The sequence below is a fragment of the Pocillopora verrucosa genome, chromosome 12 (assembly GCF_036669915.1).
Source record: "Pocillopora verrucosa isolate sample1 chromosome 12, ASM3666991v2, whole genome shotgun sequence".
Taxonomy (NCBI): domain Eukaryota; kingdom Metazoa; phylum Cnidaria; class Anthozoa; order Scleractinia; family Pocilloporidae; genus Pocillopora; species Pocillopora verrucosa.
The window spans coordinates 19,574,819-19,596,517 of record NC_089323.1 but is presented as its reverse complement, the minus strand read 5'-3'; the positions used below and the strand labels follow the sequence as shown (position 1 = coordinate 19,596,517).

At 37.2% G+C, this 21,699-nt stretch overlaps 4 protein-coding genes across 5 annotated transcripts in view; all 4 read left to right on the top strand.

The window, feature by feature from the left end:
- Positions 1-2,819, top strand: part of LOC131799926 (uncharacterized) — a 61,349-nt gene extending 58,530 nt beyond the window's left edge. Inside the window, exons 11-13 of the mRNA XM_066159576.1 lie at positions 359-824; positions 1,507-1,565; positions 2,620-2,819. The gene's annotated coding sequence lies outside the window, so the exon portion shown is untranslated. The remainder of the gene's footprint in view (positions 1-358; positions 825-1,506; positions 1,566-2,619) is intronic.
- LOC131795874 (uncharacterized) overlaps positions 1-11,033 on the top strand; it is a 32,733-nt gene extending 21,700 nt beyond the window's left edge. Inside the window, exons 1-4 of one of the 2 annotated variants that reach the window (XM_066159594.1) lie at positions 5,839-6,040; positions 8,219-8,257; positions 9,580-9,628; positions 10,022-11,033. In XM_066159594.1, coding sequence (XP_066015691.1) covers positions 9,611-9,628; positions 10,022-11,023 — 1,020 coding nt within the window. In that variant the 5' untranslated portion in view covers positions 5,839-6,040; positions 8,219-8,257; positions 9,580-9,610 and the 3' untranslated portion in view covers positions 11,024-11,033. Of the gene's footprint in view, positions 1-5,838; positions 6,041-8,218; positions 8,258-9,579; positions 9,629-10,021 lie in introns of those variants that run through there. The other variant, XM_066159595.1, reaches the window with a different exon arrangement.
- Positions 11,034-11,340: 307 nt separating this feature from the next.
- LOC131771894 (NACHT, LRR and PYD domains-containing protein 2-like) overlaps positions 11,341-21,699 on the top strand; it is a 35,506-nt gene continuing 25,147 nt past the window's right edge. The window contains exons 1-3 of the mRNA XM_066159585.1: positions 11,341-15,009; positions 16,039-16,184; positions 16,988-17,105. Coding sequence (XP_066015682.1) covers positions 11,341-14,985 — 3,645 coding nt within the window. The 3' untranslated portion in view covers positions 14,986-15,009; positions 16,039-16,184; positions 16,988-17,105. The remainder of the gene's footprint in view (positions 15,010-16,038; positions 16,185-16,987; positions 17,106-21,699) is intronic.
- Positions 18,365-21,371, top strand: LOC131778278 (lysosomal Pro-X carboxypeptidase-like). The gene is made up of 5 exons (XM_066159596.1): positions 18,365-18,648; positions 19,419-19,578; positions 20,306-20,370; positions 20,465-20,535; positions 20,942-21,371. Exons 2-5 carry the CDS (start codon positions 19,488-19,490, stop codon positions 21,021-21,023), a joined length of 309 nt encoding a protein of 102 aa, XP_066015693.1. The 5' UTR covers positions 18,365-18,648; positions 19,419-19,487; the 3' UTR covers positions 21,024-21,371.

The window sequence follows — 21,699 nt, the reverse complement described above, 5'->3', positions numbered from 1 at the left end:
GTCTATACATGGCCAAAGGGTGTGAACAAAGGCACGTAGGGCCTGAGCCCCTAGGGGGGTTTGGGGGCATGCTCCCCCAGAAAATTTTTTAAAAATTAGACCCTCGGAAATGCACTCTGAGGCTCATTTTTTTAACTCTCTCAATCAAAAAGTAATGAAAATAAAATAGGGCAAAAACAATTATTAGACATTGTTATGAAATTAGCGAAGAACATGGTGTTAAGTGTCAAGTGGTTTTGCCTTGTCTCAAAGTTGGCAAGTTGTCATTTTTGCGGAATTCTGCATTGGCGGGTGTGAATTGATAATTGGCAACTGAGTCTAACTGCTTGTTCTATTACATCTTTTGCTTTTGATACAGGGGCCCACTGATGGAAATTTGTAACAAGGAGTCAAGCATGTCATCTTTCAATGAATTTTGAAGCCTTGTCTTTATCCACTTCAAATCGCTTGCGCCTCTTTCTGGCCAGGCATTAGTCACAAACAGGCTCTGGGCTACAGCAGACAACTTCACCAGGTTTGGAAACATTACTTTGAGTGATGAAATGCTGCATATCTTGGTTAGCAACCACTCAGTTGGAGTATTCCCTGGCTTTGGGAATCCTGTGCAACGAACTTGAGGTGTTCTCACTCAGACTTAAGGGCTTCAACCTCTACCTAATCTGTGGCACCAATGTGGTCTCCAAGTGTGGCTATATGGTTCACCTAGTAGCTCTTGAAATCAGTGGCTTCCTTTGCAGGGAGACATTGCAATGAAAGATTGAAATGGCTTGAACAAGTGGCAGGGAAGGGAACCTTGTTGATATGTTCTGTTTCAACCTTGCCATGTAAGTTGTAATTAAACCACATTTCTTGAAAGAAGGAAGTTAACACAAGCCCCTTCTCTGTGACAAATACTGTTGAGCTCTCCCAATAGTAGGATAGTAGATATCTGTCAAAATCAAAATGCTTAACTACAAAGCCTGGAAAAAGGAAGAAAAAGGACTGTGGACTGCTTATACTTTTTTTTCATTAACTTTAGTCAATTTTCTAGGATTGAAAAGTAAGAAAAATTCAACTGATACTTCATTTATTTGATAGCACAGTGGTAATCAGTATCAGAGAAAAACACCCAGGCTTTGTGTGCTAAGCATACTTCACCTCATTAAATGCCTAGTCTAGTACCCAGACCTTTCATGGCCAAGTGGCTGTACAATTCAGTTAGAGGAGAGACTTTGAGAAAGACCTTCCTGTCTTAATTGACTCATCTTTCAGAAAGAAAGGTGTAATAGTTACTGCCATTTCCTAAATGTCTTGTTACATGCACTCAGGTATCCAGTGAGTGTCATGTGCTTGGTTGAAAATATAACAAGGGGCTGGTTTAACATCCTACATTATGGCATGTACAAGTGACGGTTCATGATGTTCACAATGTTCTGTACTTGGAGATCAATAATTCTCCTTGAGTGAAACTGGTGTGGAGTTCTATTTCAGTTTGAATTTATTTTAAATTCTTCCTTTATTTTATAGGACTTGCTGAACTCTCAAAAATATTTAAACTCTGCAAACCACTTAAGTCAACAGAACAGGTAAGGATTATTTGGTCTTCACTCAAAAACTATGATAACACTTGTCATAGGAAGTAGGATTTTATTATTACATTGTAACCATCTGTTAGCCTATTTACTACATCATTGCTATAATAATAAAGTATTATCGTTTGTCTCTCAATGTGATCACTTATGATGTAGATCAGGATGTTTTGACTGCATACTGCTAGTCTTCATCAGGTGATAAGGTTGACTGGATTAGGATCTTTTTATAAAGCAGGATGCACCGCTGTAATCGGTTGTTTTTTTCCACCGCTGTGATTGGCGCGTTTCAATCCTTGATGTTAGTGAGTTGTTCCCTTGGTGGTCTGCTGTCATATGGCTCTCCAGTTGTAATGTTTTTTTGTTTGTTTGTTTGTTTTTTTTTTATAATGGGCATCCACACTTCAGGATTTTGTATTCTTCTGTTCCTGTTGATGTTGTTAGGGTAAAGTCTTAGGTCTCTCTGACCCTTGGAGTGTACCAGTGAGGATCACAATCAATCAACTCAACCTCATTCCAAAGCAGTTGGTGTCTGATGTTGTTGGTGTGCTCTGAAACAGCAGAGGTCTGGGCATGGGCTGGTCGGATATCTTGGTCATGCTTCTAGACTAGTGCTACTTTACTCCTCTCACTTTGGTTATGTTTCCCTCCCTCTCTCACCCAGTCTCACTCTTCCATTTCCTCCTGATATCTCTCAGTCTGGTGTCACACATGGCTTGATTTTGTGAGTTTGAGCGTGTGGCTCGAGTTTGTGCTTGATTTTTGTTTAAAATTTTACCTGAAAAACATAGAATTTAGAGCTTTCTTGTAGGTGTGCCTTTGCTGCATTCCAGCATTGATGTTATTGTTGCTGTTTATTATCATAATTAGTAATAGTTGGTAGTAGTTGTAGTACTATTTTTATCATTATTATTATTATTTAATGTTTATTGATGTTATAATTATTATTATTGGTGCTTAACTGTCTCCCTAAATCTTGCTGTATGTCTTCCCTTCTGATGCTCATCCATATATTGTTTCACCAATTATTTATTTTTTGTTTTCATTTTAGATCCCTCACATGTTAGGCTGGATTCGCAATTCTTTCACAACCCTAGCCATGGGTGATTATCCTTACCCAACAGACTTCCTGGCTCCACTTCCTGGGCATCCTGTGAACTTGGCATGTAAAATGATGGCAAGTGCATCATCCAAGGTTGAAGGCCTTGCTGAGGTCACAGCATTAGTCTACAATGGCACTAATGGTACACTGACTTGTCTGGATCCAGATACAGAGTACATTGAATGTGCAGACCCCACTGGGTGTGGCCTGGGTCCAGACAGCCTTGCATGGGACTATCAGGTATTGGGTTGCATATCCTGCTTGTCCACAGTTCTAATTTCTCTTTACAATCCATCCCTTGAATCAAATGTTTAAGGTAGGAGAATAAAGGAAATGATCAGCAACTAATGAAGTTCTTGATGGTTTTACAAATTCTCCTTCTTAGAACCTAGGAAATGTATGGAGAACAGTATGGAGAATATGCATAATGATGTTAGGGTGTAAAGGGTTAACTATGGTTTCCATGGGATATAGGAACTAGTTAGGATCATTGGCTAAGTATTATTTGTGCTGTGCTCCATCTCTAAAGCTCCCAGTTTAAACTCTGATGGAATCACTGTGTTGTGTAAGAGGCTTCATCTATTCAGGATCTCTTTCTGTTCAGGGATGCAAGGGTACTTTCTGAGAAACCAGATGAAATCATAATTGGATATGCATGTAAATAATGGCTGGCTTATGAGCTGACATGACCTTACCAGATTTTTTAAGTGATTATTCCATGTGAAGTTTCCTTCTCGAATCATTTCCTATAAAGAATGAACCTTTCTTGCCTGCTCATGTTCAGGAAACAAATGTAACATATAATCCAAGCTTTGCCTGTCCACTGAACTATTCAAGAATTTTGTTTGTTTCAATTTGTCAAAATAAGATTTATATTTCATCTTTTCAGGCTTGTGCTGAGCTCACTCTTCCAGCTGGTTCTAACAACAAGACAGACATGTTTCCACCTCTGCCATGGACTCCAGAAATGATATCCACATACTGCCAGAAAAAATGGGGTGTGATACCTCAACCTAACTGGGCACCCATACAGTTCTGGGGGAAAGGTTGGTTTCCTTAAGACATTGAAATACATAGTAAGAGATCTTGTTAGATTGAAAAGGAAGAATTTTATTAAGGCAGGCACTAAAAACAGGGTAAGAATTGACCATTCCCTTTGCCACTTCATCTGGATGGGATGTTAAATGATTGCTGTTGACTTGATCTCCCTGACATGATTTCCTTTGTAAGCTCAACTGCCACCCAAAAGCACTCCTGGTAGGAATGAGTGTGAATCAATTGTTGTGCACAGCATGTGATTGTGATGCTGAGCAGGGCTTGATTGAACCTGACCTTGTGATCTTGACTCTATCATGCTAAGCATCAGGTTACACAATTGTTTCAAATCCCATTCTCATAGATCCACTCCTTTTCCTTTCTGAATGGCAGCAATATCAGTATTTGATTTTAAAAATGATCTAGAATTTTTGTCAAAATTAGAACACCTGGAAAAAGTCCAGAATGTGCGATGACTAATCAGAGGAGACTTGAAAACAAATCTTAAAACTAGGATTCCTGTCTGTATTGAAAATTTCTCATGCTTGATGGATTTATTTTCCTTGATACAATAGTATTTCACACTTATTTCAGTGACCACAGTTTTCTGAGTTTCTCAGTTAGTGTTTAAGTCACTGTGAAACCTTCCTCATTCTAGTTTTATGGTCAGAGAAGTCCTAATTGTAGTGCAAGAATAAAAAACATTTTATTGTATTAAATGGTTTTTCAGATATATCTTCATCTTCTAATATTATTTTTTCCAATGGTGACCTGGATCCATGGAGACCTGGTGGGGTAAGTTAATGGTATTTGAAGGCTCTTGTTGCTTCCATTATTGATGGAATCATAGATGGTTGTTGGATTTAAAATGTATTTATTATATTTTAGGTGTTAGAAGATGTCTCACCAACACTGGTGGCACTTCTGGTCAAAGGTGGAGCTCACCATCTTGATCTGAGGTATGTTTTAACCTTTTCAGTGACCAGATTGATCAATATGAAAATTCTCCTTGCATTTTTCTTATAGAGGTTAAGCCAGGCAGGTAATGAGAATAAAGAAAATTGTCAGCTATGAGTTACCTCCTGATGGAAGGTCAATGTCTCTACTCTAGCCAATATCTAAACATCTGATGATGTTTGAGAGAATTTTATCTGAGATCTTGGAGCACATTGGGTGGTAAATTCCTATTTGGAGATTTCCTTCATTCTTCCTGGTGTGCAACCTTCATTTTTAAATTTGTTTCTTTTTGGATTTATTATTAATTTATTATTAGATTTTTACCTGAAGGATAAACTTTTATCAGTGATTCCTGATCTCCTTTGGTAGATTGCTATTTAGGTTTAAAAGAAAAGCATCTGCTTCAAGCTGGTTTTCACAATGTTTTCTGATAATTATTACTAGTTCAGTTTTATTAATTACTGATGTATTTAATTTTGATATCCAGAGCTTCCAATCCACTGGACCCTCCAGCAGTGACACAAGCACGAAAACAAGAACTGGAACTAATCCAAAAATTCTTACATTAGAGCAACATTATAAATCTCAATGGACAATGACTACAGTTTTCTTAATAATGTTTTCTTATGCATCAATTCAATTATAATAACCAGACCTGTCTTATTTTGTGATGTATAAAAGAAATAGCATTTCAAAGAAAAGTCAATTTGCACAACTTCAAATAAAATTTACAGGGAACATCGAAACATGCTAATTACGAATTAGACCTTATGAAGGAATTTGAATTTTAATGATTTCATGCCATAGACTAGACATGAGACTTGGATGAGATTCAAAGGCCTTGTGTTGGTTTAATGCTGTTGATGAGTGTCTTTTTAAGAACAATAAACTTTTTGATAATAATATCTACATTTTCTCGTTTTTGTGTACGCGTTTTTGTTTGTTTTAATCCAATAATTAGCCCTATTATAATGATGTTTCAGTGGTCTCGGTGACGTGACAGGTGGAATGATTCGTCACCCAAAGTCACGCAATCTAAAGGTTAGCTTGTTACAAAAGTCGTACTCCTCTAACCCCCAGAAGACGTTGTTAGGCAACTGCGCGCATCATGTGACCAAAATAATTTAGAACTACGCACGCCCATAACAATACTTTCTCTCAGAATTAATGCCGAAAGGTTATCTTTGACTGGGTTGACTTCTTGCCAGGGAGCGTTTGCGTCAATCATGGGTTGAGTTCAATATTTCTTCAGCTCTTAATCATGTCTTCAAGGGATTGGTTCACCGGAGAAGTTGTGGTCATCCCTTTTAGAGACTTTTAGCAGTGAAAACCAGTGGCAATAATCAGCAGCAGTTTACATGCGCGTCAGTTATCAAAGGTATTCGATTGAGGAATTACGATTTTTTTACGTTTCAGGACCTGTTCGATGCCACTTCCAGATGTAAAGATACCTTTGGTATCTTCAAATGTGTAGGTTGTTCTCAAGCAATTTATCGTGAGAAAACATACAAATTTGAAATATCAGATTCCAGCGTTCGTGAGGCCTTTCAATGAAGACATTTGTGTTGCTGTACCCTTCCCCCGCCAAGGCGAAATGGAAACAAGGGAACCCTCCTTTGTTTCCCTCCTGTTCCCTTGCTTGTGCTGTTTCACTTTGAGGGGGAGGGTACAGCCACATGTTGGCTAACATTTGTGGAGGATGATCTGTCCATTAAAAATATGAATTTATTTTCCATAATCAGCAGCTCACTCCTGAAGTAGAAGGCAGAGTGAATAAACTTCTGGGTTGTGTCACAAACTGTGATTGTCTCAGTGTGAAATTATAAATATTTGGAACAATTCCAGAACAGATGTCCATGTTCAAAGTTAAATTGTACTCTTGAGCTAAACCTCTACAAAAATAACTTGTTTTTTAATATGTTTCTCAGGTGCTTGACAAGGTAACTTTTTCACAATCTTTGAGGGTTTTACTTAGTGTTTTTTTTAGCTGATTAATATCTGACTTACACTGGCTCACATTTCTTAGATTTTATTTTCAAACTAAAATATTTTGAATAAAACATCATATAAAAAATTGTGATCAGATCCCTTTACAGGAATGAAAGACCCAACCTTGTTTCTAGGGTCCTTTCTCTCTTCCTGCCTTAACCCTTGAACCCCTAAGGGTGACTAGCATCTAAATTCTCCTTACAATATCATCCCTGAATCACACATTGAGGTCATGAGAATAAAGAAAATTACCACCATCCAAAGAAGCTCTTGATTTTTAAATAAATTCTCCTTGTCAGCACCTTAGGAAATTTATAGAGAACAGTATGGAGAATATGCATAATGATGTTTGGGTGTAAAGGGTTAAGAAAGTGCCCTGGTTGCTGTTCATGTGTCACTCAGAATTTAGGAAGGGCTCATGTGAAAAAATCTTTTTTCACTACTAACTCAATGGATAAGGCAAACATGTAAATATTTTTTAGCTCAATTAACACATGTAATCATGCACTTTGTAACATTATTTTTGGGTTTGATGAGAGAAGGTTTTTCATGACATTGATTACGGATGTTCCTTTATCTCAAACATATTCATTGTCCATTTTATGTTTTTAATTGCATTTGTAGTTCTCATTTTCTCAATCTTTTTTATTAGTAATTTTTTCACACCTTTTACATTTCTGAAATCACTTAATAACTTTTTTAAATGATCCAGCCTCTATGGATGTTAGTGTCCAACTACTCCACAAATATAGAGATATGTCTCCTAGTTTTAGAATGCTATTATGTCATCAGGTTGGTTGGTATAAAGCAGATTCCTAGTTTCTTATTGAGCCATAACAGGCCAAAAATGTTTCTTTTTCTCCCCTGGGAGGGTTGGGGAATTTGAATCTTGCCTGGATGGGGTGAGGAATTTGAATTTATTTTTTAGTATGAAGGTGTTTAAAAGTATGAAGTTTTCAAAAGTGCAAATGCTTGAGGAGTTGTCAGGGGGGCAGGAGAGATGTTGAAACTTTAAATTGATTGAAGCATTACTGAGGACTTTGAAAAGAAGGTTCAGTCAGTTGAAGTTTTAAAGGAGAAGTCAAGTTCATTCAGAGCATATTCTGCAGGAAATGATTAAACTTCAATTTCAAACATTTTTTGGATTTCATGACAAAAATTATTGGATCACAAAGTATTTTTGGGTTTTCAAAAAAATTATTTGCAGTTCCAACATTTCAATCAGGATTCTTAATTTTTTTTAGATTTGAAAAACTTTTAAACTACAATAAACTATGTTTTGGATTTCAAAAATATATTGGAGTTGTCTTTTATCGGCTTCAGTAGAATCCTGATCTCTGCAATTGCTTAATTTACAAGGTAGTACCTTTTAGGATCATTTCTGCAATTGAATTTCATCCACAGGTCAAAAAGAAATTTATTTCATTGAAAATCTTGAGAATTTTTTCTTATCATAAACATAAATAGTTCTCTTTCCACAATCTCTGACTTTTATAACATGCCTTTCCAAATGCAGAATAGGTGATGTATTTAAACATTCATTCTTTTATTTTCTCTATCTGTTTAGGATGTATGAAGAAGGAGGTGGTCAGATGACTTGCTATTGGTATGTTCTGATTTCATTGAAATTGTTCTTACATGTCTGTATTTGAGAGGAAATAATTCATTGTACAGTGCCTACTTTGAGGTACATTTCCAAAACCAAATTAAGGTGGTACCAAACACTAAATTCAGTAAATTTTGTCTCAAATCATTAATGAAAAATTTACTGACAGATTTGCAGGAATGGCCTGGAATTGTCACATAGGATATATGATTTTTTACATATATCTGGGAAAAAACTTTTATTTTGCTCAGTGCCTTGGAATTTGTGGAATTTCATGAAATCAGGGGGTGTGTTTAAAAGGCCATTTTGGAGAAAAAACTTCTCTAAATCCAAGTCAATTTTTAGTACTACTTAAAATGGTTTGGCACATGCACAAAGATGATGGTGATAAAGATTTTCAGAGCAGTTTGCTGAGTAATATTCAATTTTGACAATTTTACAATCCCATACCTTCTCATTTGGAAGATTTCACAGACCGTGGTATACTGTGCTGTAAATGTTCCTTGCCACCAGGAACCACAAAAATATGACATGGTGTGGGAATTAGCAACTTTCAATCTAACATGGTGTGACAAAATAAAATGTGTGGTTGTTCGCTTGCTTATGGTTGCAATGCATTCCAAAAATGGGAAATATCAAAATTCGTAGAATAAAAGGATAAAAAAATATATTTGTGTTTTCATTGCTTGGAAAGTGTAAGTAGTCAGCTACTGTAGAGCTCTTTCCTGAGTTCAATCCATGATCAGTTAGACAGTGCTTTGTTTTTAGTTATCACATTGTTACTTAGGAAATGGATGTGTCAGAAATGTCATCTAAAGGAAATACCCCATGAACAGCAAACACCATTAGAACAGGATCTAATCTCTATTTGCTGCAAGATTTGTCCTTGGAAACAAAATTTCTAATTTTGAAAGTGGGCCGTTTTACAATCGTCACATTTTACAAAATGGCAACTTAAATGATGATCTCAAATATATGATAAAATGAAGGCTTCCCAAAAAGGTCAAGTTAGCCTCTGCTTCTGCCTTAACCCTTTACCTCCCAGAAGTGATTAACATGTAACTTCTCCTTATCATATCCATACATTATACAGCAAAAAGTTCATGAGAATTCTTCAACTTATCAGGTTGAAGTTGTTGTCTTCATCCAACAGCAAATTCTCCAAACTAATTCACAAGGAAATGTATAGCAGCTAGAGACAAGAATTAAAAATTGGGTCTTAGGGGTTAAAGGGTTAAGTGGTCTCAACAACACTCTAAGAGGAAATAGAAAGCTTATTAAATAGCCTTAGTAAACTCACATTTTGTATTGTTTTCTTCCAGCATAATTTTTCAGAATTAAAAGCTTCCTGTCATGTCAAGGCTACAAAAGGTAGTAAGAGGAATCTAAATCTTTTACAAATACCAACCTTTGATTTTGACAAAAACATTCATTTATCCCCTTATTTTTTCACCTAAATGTCTGCAATGAAACTACATGTACCAATTTCAAAGTGAGTTGAAGAGGAAGACCCTTAAAGGATAATTTTCACTTTCCTTGTAACTGTAATGGTCGTTATCAGTGTAGATTTCTGAAGCAACCTAACATTTTCCTGGTTTAACTTCGTCTCAATCTACATGTATCTGACTCTTTGGCATAGGATAAAACTCAACTGCAAATTTACAAAAGAATTGACTTGACATATTGAGTGGACATCCATTATGATTGTGATTTATTATTGTTTTACAGCTTATTGTCAATACCATTCTTGTTTTGTTGTTGTAGTATTCCACCATTCCTAGTGTAGCCTCTACATCACTGGAAGACCAGGAAAGTAGGACACTGAAAGTCACTTTGCTAAGTAGTGAGTGGAGATCATCAACTGATGGGGACTTGTCAACTATCAACCGAGAGTTGGCCATCCAGTTAGCTAAACACCCCAGTGTGGATGTTTGTGTCTTGCTTCCAAATTGCAGCAGAGAGGACAGGAGCAGTGCTAAAGGTCACAATGTGAAGCTCATTGAAGCAGGTGGAGTTCCTGGTTTAGAGCCAGTTCTTTGCCTGTCATCTCCTCCAATAAACCATACAATGGACTGTGTCATTGGTCATGGAGTTCACCTTGGCCGACCAATTGCACTCATTAAGAGAAATCCAATTTACAGTCATTGCAAGTGGATCCAAGTTGTTCATTCTGCTCCTGAAGAAGATGGAATGTACAAAATCATTTCAGAAGGTGAAAAAATGCAAAAAACAGAAATCCAACTCTGTAAAATGGCTGATCAAGTTATCACTATTGGACCCAAGCTGGCAGAAGCTTACAGGCGTCACCTTTATCCAGTTAAACAACAGGAAAATATCTTTGACCTTACTCCAAGCATTTTCTCTGAATTTTTGGAAGTAGAGCAAGCCACAGAAGAGAGAAGAACATTCTGTATTCTGGTAATTGGAAGTGGTGACAGCTGTGAAGATTTCAATGTCAAAGGGTACGACATAGCTGCCAAAGCAATTGCTGAGTTGAAAGATGAATCCTACAAACTCAAATTTGTCTGCACAGCTGGAGGAAAAGGAGATATTGTGGCAGAAAAGTTGCTCCACCATGGCATTAAACGCAATCAGCTTATTGTTCGCAGCTTTGATGATAGCAGAGAAGTGCTGGCAAACTTATTCTGTGAAGTGGATCTTGCAATAATGCCATCCAGAACGGAAGGTTTTGGAATAACAGCTCTGGAGGCATTATCTGCTGGTCTGCCTGTACGAAAGGAAAACGAAAGGAAAATTTGTTCATAATTGTTAATTTGCTATGATAAATTGGTTATTTTGACTAAAACTAATGTATGTTGCTAAAAAGGTCTTCCCAGCTAGTGTGAGTTTACTCAACAATTTTTAAGAGTCAGAGAAGTTAATTTTGTTTTGGTCAATTTTGTGTAGACCATGAACTTGCTGTGTTGAGAAGACTACTCAGTGCTGAGTACAACAGACGGTCTCTTTTGAAACCACTCTTTTGGCTGAACACCATCAAGCTTGCCCTTGACGATGTCTATACAAGATTGTCAATTGTTTCAAGGAGAAAAACAGACTTCGTGTTGGAAGGTAATGAAGTGGACATGTTTAACATCTTCAGAACTCTCAATAAAGGTGAGGATGCCATGGTTCTTGTCGAGGGAAGCCCTGGGATTGGAAAGACAACTTTTTGCCTCAAAATCTCTCATGACTGGGCAAATGGAACAATCCCAAATGAATCGTCTTTCCCATTATTTGAACTTTTGCTGTTGCTAAAATGCAGAGACATTCATGGAGATGTAATGGACGCTATTGTTGATCAGCTCCTCCCTGAAGATATTGACCAAAATGCCACAAAAAATGTAGTACATTATATCAAGGATATTCATAACCAGGAAAGAATTTTGATCATTTTGGATGGCCTGGATGAGCTTCCTAAAACAGCGGAAAGTTCTGTGGACAAGTTACTTCATAGGCGAATTTTACCATTTTGCTATATCTTGGCAACTTCTCGCCAAGAGAAAGGAATTGAAGTGCGGCAGAATGTGGACTTTGATGTTCTTTTGCAAATCAAAGGGTTCACAGAAACAGATTCGTATGATTACATCAGGAAGCACTTCAGACATTTGGGTCAAGATTATGAACCAAAGGGAAGACGGCTTATTGAGGCAATTCAAGATAATTCTTACTTACACGAACTTCCAAGCAATCCATTGAATCTTCTTCTCCTCTGTGTTGTGTTTGAAGATTATGAAGGAAATCTACCATCTTGTCGCACTGACCTTTATCAGATAATTGTTGCTTGCCTTTTACGGAGATATTGTGCCAAGCACAATCTGGAGGCACCTGATGGTGACAAAGCTATAAGGAGGCACTTTGAAAACAGTTTGCTAGTACTTGGAGAGTTAGCTTGGAGATGCTTGAAAGAAGGTCGATTTTCATTTCGTGAAGAAGAGTTGGTAGAATTTGAATCTACACATGAGAGTCTTGCAGCTCGCAAACTTGGTCTTGTGTTCAAGGAAGGCAGCTTAAGGAAGATTAACCCACAGCATGAGTATTTCTTCTTTCACAAGACATTTCAAGAGTATCTGGCTGCATTTTATCTAGCACATATGTTATTGAAACAAATGGTTGATTTTTCTGAGTTGAACTTCGATGAGGATTTGGTAGAGAGGGACAGACAAGTGTTTGTCTTCATGTCAGGTATTCTGAATGGGGAAGCTGGTGTTCTTTTTGAACAAATTGGCAAGAAGCTTAAGGATGAAAACTGGGACTGGTGGAAGTGCTATGAGGAAAAGGCCACTTTCTTTCAGGAATGTTTCCTTGAGAGTAGAAATTATGAACAAGTGGCGATGGCTCTTTGTTCCTTTATTCCATTTCCACAGACCATAACTATTGACTTAGCAGAGGAGCAAGTAACAACAGACTGGTTCATTATTTTGAATGCCTGCACAAGATTTTCGCAGGTACAGCTTCCTGTTCATCTAGCAATAAGAAATTTGTGTGATTACATTTTGGCCGATGTAAATAATGACCTACTAGCTGATTTCGTGGCATTCAACACAAGGCTACAAACACTTTCCTTTTCTGTTACGTATATGACAAAGGAGATTACAACTCTTGTGTGTAGAGTACTCAGAGTGGACTCAACTGCATATTCCTTTACTCTTGAGGTTACTTGTTCCAATATTTCCTCAGTAGAATTTGTTGCTATCAGTGACAGCTTGGCTGCAAATAAGACCTTGACGACCGTAACTTTCCAACTGCCTTGCAAAATTTTAGAGGATTATGTTGCCATACTTGACAAGGGACTATCTGCAGATACGCCACTGACTTCCGTTGTACTCAAGACTTTTGGTCCATGGATGGAAACTAAAGCAGAACTTTTCAGAAAGATTTTATTGAACAGATCACTTACATCTTTAAGCCTTACTGTTGTTGAAGACATGCAGGATTCATTAGCAACTTCTGTTAGTGAAGGACTCATTACAAATCCTTCTCTGAAGTCCCTTGCACTAATTGTTTGTGGAAAACTCAGCTACACTAGTTTGAATTTGTTAAAAGAAGGCTTTCTAGGAAACAAGTCTTTGGAGTCTCTGCAATTAAAAGTATTTGGTGAGCTTCCTACAAATTGGGCGAATATTTGTGGGACTCTACAGTCTGCAATAAAGTCAACCACATCCTTAACAGTGTATCCAAATGTTACTGGCATGGTTGGAAATTCACAAGTAGCTTTCCTTTGCCCTGTCCTGAAAGAAAACATTTCAGCTTCAAAACTACATTCAGTAACTGTCAACATTTGGGGAGAGTTAGATTGCAGTGGAGCAACTGATCTATGTAAACTCCTCATAGCTTCATCAGTTTCATGTGTCAATTTGAATATGAACGGAAGAATAACTGATAGTGTTGCTGACTGTCTTTTTAAGCATTTTAACAAACTTGACACCCTGTCTTACTTGAGTATTGACATTCAGGGGGAGGTGATGGGAGACGGAAAGAAAACTCTTCAAAGGCTATCGTGCAATCAAACATATTTATTTGCATTTAATGTTCATTCCTTTAATTCAGGCAACATGATTTGCAGAGAGGTTTGTTTATCTACAAATGATTCTTCACCAATTACACCAGTATTTGCCAAAGTTAAGGATGGTTGTGTAACAAAGCTAAGTGTGAGCATAAACAACCCTGGCAGCATCAGTGAAGACTGGAAATGCAACCTCTTTGAGGGTTTGGCAAAAAATGAGTGTGTAACTACATTGAACCTTGTATTCAATAACATTTACCCCCTTGAAAACATAGATGCTCTGGGTGATGGTTTGGGGAAAAACACGTCATTGACTACGCTGAGCCTTACAGTCAACAATTACAGTGAAATGAGTAGAGAAGATTTGACAGGTGGTCTGGGTGATGGTTTGGGGAAAAACACATCATTGACTACGCTGAGCCTTACAGTCAACAATTACAGTGAAATGAGTAGAGAAGATTTGACAGGTGGTCTGGGTGATGGTTTGGGGAAAAACACGTCATTGACTACGCTGAGCCTTACAGTCAACAATTACAGTGAAATGATAGGAGATTTGACAGGTGGTCTGGGTGATGGTTTGGGGAAAAACACATCATTGACTACGCTGAGCCTTACAGTCAACAATTACAGTGAAATGATAGGAGATTTGACAGGTGGTCTGGGTGATGGTTTGGGGAAAAACACGTCATTGACTACGCTGAGCCTTACAGTCAACAATTACAGTGAAATGATAGGAGATTTGACAGGTGGTCTGGGTGATGGTTTGGGGAAAAACACATCATTGACTACGCTGAGCCTTACAGTCAACAATTACAGTGAAATGATAGGAGATTTGACAGGTGGTCTGGGTGATGGTTTGGGGAAAAACACATCATTGACTACGCTGAGCCTTACAGTCAACAATTACAGTGAAATGAGTAGAGAAGAGTGGACACTTGGTCTGGGTGATGGTTTGGGGAAAAACACGTCATTGACTACGCTGAGCCTTACAGTCAACAATTACAGTGAAATGAGTGGAGAAGATTTGACAGGTGGTCTGGGTGATGGTTTGGGGAAAAACACATCATTGACTACGCTGAGCCTTACAGTCAACAATTACAATGAAATGATAGGAGATTTGACACTTGGTCTGGGTGATGGTTTGGGGAAAAACACGTCATTGACTGCAATTAGCCTTGAAGTAAATATCTTTGGTGAAGGAAAAAAAAGTGTGAAAGTATTTTAGCATAAAGACATTTGGTAGATCAGTGTAAGTAGTTGATTACCCTTTTGATAAATTAGTGGAGATAGCTCATTCAGGTGTAAGAAGCAGGTGTAAAACCCAAGATCTCTCCCATAAGATGTGAATACAAGGCCAAAGGGCGTGAACTAAGGCCTGTAGGGCCTGAGCCCCTAGGGGGGTCTGGGGGCATGCTCCCCCAGAAAATTTTTAAAAATTAGACCCTCGGAAATGCATTTTCCTGCACTCTGAGGCTCATTTTTTTAACTCTCTCAATCAAAAAGTAATGAAAATAAAATAGGGCAAAAACAATTACCGGTATTAGAAATTGTTATGAAAGTGATGAAGAACATGGTGTTAAGTGTTAAGTAGCTTTGCCTTGTCTCAAAGTTGACAAGTTGTCATTTTTGCGGAATTCTGCATTGGCGGGTGTGAATTGATACATTCCTCTTATAACTGAGAATTACATTCAAGTCGCTGATGGTTCAACTCGCTGATGTATAAAATCAAGTAGAGACCTTGGCGAGTTGGTCTTCAATCCAATACAACTTATTAGAAGTTAAACATATAGAAAAGTAAAAGATCTTTAGTAAAAAAACAATTTTTTTTCAACAAAGTTTATAAGGATCTCATGGTGAATAAAGCAAGGAAAACATCGCCAATGACTATGAAAGCTTCAGATGCGAACGAGTTATTGTGTACGCTGTCATAATATTGTTTTATCTTTACAGTGTTGTTGTCACACAATAAAGCGTTTGTGTCTAAAGCTTTTTTGGTCATTGAAGTAAAAGTGAAGTAAAAGTTTTTTGCTAAAGATCTTTTACTTTTCTATATGTTTAACTTTTAATAAGTTGTATTGGATTGAAGACCAACTCGCTGACGTCTCTACTTGATTTTATACATCGGCAAGTTGGCGTTGGCGAGTTGAACCATCAGCAACTTGACTGGATACCATGACTGATACATTTATGTTATAATTGTAAATTTTATTGTTTCATGTGCATAATTGGCAACTGAGTCTAACTGCTTGTTCTATTACATCTTTTGATTTTGATACAGGGGCCCATTGATGGAAATTTGTAACAAGGAGTCAAGCATGTCATCTTTCAATGAATTTCGAAGCCTTGTCTTTATCCACTTGCGCCTCTTTCTGGCTAGGCATTAGTCACAGACAGGCTCTGGTCTACAGCAGACAACTTCACCAGGTTTGAAAACATTACTTTGAGTAATGAAATGCTGCATATCTTGGTTAGCAACCACTCAGTCGAAGTATTCCCTGGCTTTGGGAATCCTGTGCAAAGAACTTGAAGTGTTTTCACTCAGACTTAAGGGCTTCAACCTCTACCTAATCTGTGGCACCAATGTGGTCTGCAAGTGTGGCTATATGGTTCACCCCGTAGCTCTTGAAATCAGTGGCTTCCTTTGCAGGGAGACATTGCAATGAAAGATTGAAATGGCTTGAACAAGTGGCAGGGAAGAGAATCTTGTTGATATGTTCTCTTTCAACCTTGCCATGTAAGTTGTAATTAAACCACATTTCTTGAAAGAAGGAACTTTACACAAGCCCCTTCTCTGTGACAAATACTGTTGAGCTTTCCCAAATATGGGTTCAACCATTCTTATTGGATAGTAGATATCTGTAGAAAAAGTAGAAAAAGGACTGTGGACTGCTTATACCTTTTTTTTGTTAACTTAAGTGAATTTTCTAGGATCAAAAAGTAAGAAAAATTCAATGGATACTTCATTCATTTGATAGCACAGTGGTAATCAGTATCAGAGAAAAAAAACCCAGGCTATGTGTGCTAAGCATACTTCACCTTATTTTTCTGATTTGATAAAATAGGAAATGCCTAGTCTAGTACCCAGACCTTTCATGGCCAAGTGGCTGTACAATTCAGTTAGAGGAGAGACTTTGAGAAAGTAATTCCTACCTTAATTGACTCATCTTTTAGAAAGAAAGGTGTAATAGTTACTGCTATTTACTAAATGTCTTGTTACATGCACTCAGGTATCCAGTGAATGTCGTGTGCTTGGTTGAAACTCAGGTTGAAGATACACTTCCAGTGCTCCAATTTACCACTTTCCGTGGAAGTGAAAGAGACTTTTTCTTCACTGCAGTGACAGAGGTAATGTTAATTTTTTTTTCTATTTGACGATTCAACTTTTTCATCTTTTTGTCTTGTTCAGGTTGATAACTAGTTGTCCTCTCTGAACATTTAACTCCTATGAGTGACCAAAACAAAATGTCTTCTTACAATATCAAATAGAAAAGTGATAAGACTGAAGAAAATATCAAAGAGGATGTTAGGGTGTAAAGGGTTAGTATTAAGGAGTACATTAACCCTTCAACTCCCATAAGTGACCAAGACAGAATTCCTCCTTACAATATCAATAAAATATCAAACAAATAAGTGATGAGAATAAAGAAAGATATCAATTTAGGGATGATAAGTTGATCCAATGCTAAATTCTCTGAACTAACATTATAAGAATCATGTGATTGAAAGTCAGGAGAATTACAGAGTTGATCTGGGAGTTAAAGGGTTAAGTAAGTGAATCAGACTCCTTTTGAGAAAGCTGTTTGAGTTAGTGACTGTTATTTATATGGCTGGTTACATTATACATTATGGCATGTACATGGATTTTCCATATGAATAACAGTTCATGGTGTTCCATACTTGGAGATCAATAATTCTGCGAGTGAAACTGGTGTGGAATTGTATTTCAATTTGAATTAATTTGAAATTCTTTCTTCATTTTATAGGACTTACTGAACTCTAAAAAATATTTAAACTCTGCAAACTGCTAAATTCAACAGAACAGGTAAGGGTTATTTGATCATCACTCAAAACTGCAACACTTGTTATAGGGAGCAGGATTTTATTACTACTCTGTAACTACCTGTTAGCTTATTCACTTGATTAGTGCTATTTCACTCCTCTCTTTTACTTATTGTTTCCCTCCCTCTCTCACCTAGTTACCCTTTCATTTCCTCCTTATATCCCTTGACATGGTGTCACATGCTACTCGAGTTTGTGCTTGATTTTTATAGAAACTTTGACCTGAAAAACATAGAATGTAGGGCTTCCTTGTAGATGTGCCTTTGCTGAATTCCAGTATTGTCATTATTGTTACTGTATATTATTATTATTATTATTATTATTAGTAATAGTAGTGGAAGTAGTAGTAGTAGTGTAGTAGTAGTAGTGTTGTCATCATTATGATTTTCATTATTATTATTTACTTTAACATAAGTATTATTATAATTATTATTACTACTGGTACTCAACTGTCTCCCTTACTCTTGCTGTATGTCTTCCCTTTTGACCCTCATCTATATATTGTTTCACCCATTATTTATTTTTTGTTTTCATTTTAAATCCCTCACATGTTAGGCTGGATTTGCAATTCTTTCAAAACCCTAGCCATGTGTGATTATCCTTACCCAACAGACTTCCTGGCTCCACTTCCTGGGCATCCTGTGAACTTGGCATGTAAAATGATGGCAAGTGCATCATCCAAGTTGAAGGTCTGGCTGAGGTCACAGTATTAGTCTACAATGGCACTAATGGTACACTGACTTGTCTTGATCCAGATACAGAGAACATTGAATGTGCAGACCCTACTGGGTGTGGCCTGGGTCCAGACAGCCTTGCATCGGAATATCAGGTATTGGGTTGCATATCCTGCCTGTCCACAGTTCTAATTTCTCTTTACAATCTATTCCTTGAATCAAATGTTTAAGGTAGAAGAATAAAGGAAATGATCAGTAACTATTACAAAGCTCTTGATGGTTTTACAAATTCTCCTTGTTAGAACCTAAGAAATGTATAGAGAACAGTATGAAGAATATGCATAACGATGTTAGGGTGTAAAGGGTTAACCATGGTTTCCATGGGATATAGGAACTAGTTAGGATCATTGGCTAAGTATTATGTGTGCTTTGCTCCATCTCTAAAGCTCCCAGTTCAAACTCTGATGAAATCACTGTGTTGTGTAAGACACTTTGGATCATCCTCTCAGGATTTCTTTCTGTCCAAGGGTGCAAGGGTACTTTCTGGGAAACCAGATGAAATGCTGGAGGGGTAACCCTGTGATGGACAAACATCACAGCAAGTGGAGATGTACAATACTGCTTAACACTTCATGCCAATGAGATAATTGGATATGTGTGTAAAGGATGACTGGCTCATGATGACTGGCTCATGATGACTGGCTCATGAGCTGAAATGACATTGACCTCACCAGATTTTTTAAGAGATTACTCCATTTAAAGTTTCCTTCTTGAATCACTTTCTATAAAGAATGAACCTTTCTTGCCTGCTCAGGCTCGGGAAACAAATGGCACAAATAATTCAAGCTTAGACTTAAGTCCACTGAACTATTCAAAGATTTTTTTTTTAATTTGTCAAAATAAGATTTATATTTTGTCTTTTCAGATTTGCATGTGCTGAGCTTTCTCTACCAGCTGGTTCTAACAACAAGACAGACATGTTTCCACCTCTGCCATGGACTCTGGAAATGATATCCACATACTGCCAGAAAAATGGGGTGTGGTACCTCAACCTAACTGGGCACCCATACAGTTCTGTGGAAAAGGTTGGTTTCCTTAAGACATTGAAATACATATTAAGAGAACTTGTTAGATTAAAAAGGAAGAATTTTATTAAGGCAGGCACTAAAAACAGGGTACAAATTGACCATTCCCTTTGCCACTTCATCTGGATGGGATTTTAGATGATTGCTGTTGACTGTCCCTGACATGATTTCCTTTGTAAGCTCAACTGCCAGCCAAAAGCACTCCTGGTAGGAAAGAGTGTGAATCAATTGTTGTGCACAGCATGTGATTATGATGCTGAGCTGAGCTTGATTGAACTAGACCTTTTGATGTAGAGTCTATCATGCTAAGCATTGGGTTAAACTATTGTTTCAAGTCCCATTTTCATAGATCCACACGTTTTCCTTTTTGAATGGCAGCAATACCAGTATTTGATTTAAAGTGATACAGAATTTTTGTCAAAACTAGAACACCTGGAAAAAGTCCATAATGTAATTTGTACTAAGACCAATCAGATGAGATTAGGACTTGAAAACAAATCCTAAAACTAGCATCCCTGTCTATGTTGAAAATTTCTCATGCCTGATGGGTTAATTTTTCTTGATACAATAGTATTTCACACTTATTTCAGTGACCACAGTCGGTTTTGCAAGTTTCTCAGTTAGTGTTTAAGTCACTGTGAAACCTTCCTCATTCTAGTTTTATGGTCAGAGAAGTCCTTTGTAGGGCAAGAATAAAAAACATGTTCTTGTATTCATTGACTTTCAAATATATCTTCATCTTCTAATATTATTTTTTCCAATGGTGACCTGGATCCATGGAGACCTGGTGGCGTAAGTTAGTGGTATTTGAAGGGCTCTTGTTGCTACTATTACCGATGGAATCATAAATGGTTGTTGGATTAAAAATGAATTGATTATATTTTAGGTGTTAGAAGATGTCTCACCAACACTGGTGGCACTTCTGGTCAGAGGTGGAGCTCACCATCTTGATCTGAGGTATGTTTTAACCTTTCACTGACCACATTGATCAAAATGTAAATTCTCCTCCTATTGTTTAGAAAGTTTAAGAGGTGGTTGCTGATAGTAAATAAAATTGTGAGCTCCAGACTGAAAGCAGAAAATTCTCTGCTTTAACCAATCATGAAATGTGTGTGGTGAGATGTAGGGAGAATTTTCTCTGAGATCTTGGAGCATGCTAGGTGCAGAGCATACTAGCTGCCAAAGCCCTATTTGGGGATTTCCTTCACTTCCTTGTTTTTTTTAATTTTTCACTTTTTTTTTTCGTGCCTGAAATATGGTTGGCTAGGATTTAAAAAAAACAACAAAACCTGTTTCAAAGCAATTTTCTGATTATTGTTACTATTTCAGTTTTATTAATTATTGATGTAATTATGTCAATCAGAGCATCCAATCCACTGGACCCTCCTACAGTGAAACAAGCACAAGAACAAGAACTGGAACTGAATCAAAAATTCTTACAATAGAGCCAGATAATTTAATGGACAACAATTACAGTTGTCTCACTAAAATTTTTTTGTATGAATTGATGTAATAACAATCAGACATTATTCTATAAGTCTATTATTTAGTTTTTTTTAATGATGGACAATAGAAAAGGCATTTTTAAGAAAAGGTTAACAGTTGAGTCACTTTGTGGGTGTATAACTTGAGATAAAATTTTCATGGAGCATCAGAACTTACTAATTAGGAATAAGAATTTTAATATAGAATCTTATATTTATTGATTTCATGCAATGGATGAAATTCTAAAGCCTTGCACTAGTTCAATGCTGTCAATGAATGTTTAAGAACAATAAACTGTTTGAAAGGAATATCAGCTCTTTCTGGTTTTGGTGTGTACATTTTTTCAACTCATATTAGTTTCATTTCTGTCATCCCTTATTGCTCCTTTTCTGCAGGCAAATTTCTGTTCTCTTTATTCTTTGGGTAATTCATATTTGCTCTGACCTTAGACTTCACGGGTTTGGAGGAGGGGGGCTGGGGGTCTACGTATCCGGGTGCACTGGGGAAGGCTTAGGTATGAAATTAAAGAAGATGATATCCCTTTCTCTTCCCTTTCCTCCCCCCCTCCCCTCCCCCTTCTTAACCATGATAAAAATCCAAGGTCTTCTCAGAAGCCCATTGATAGTCTCCTGGTCT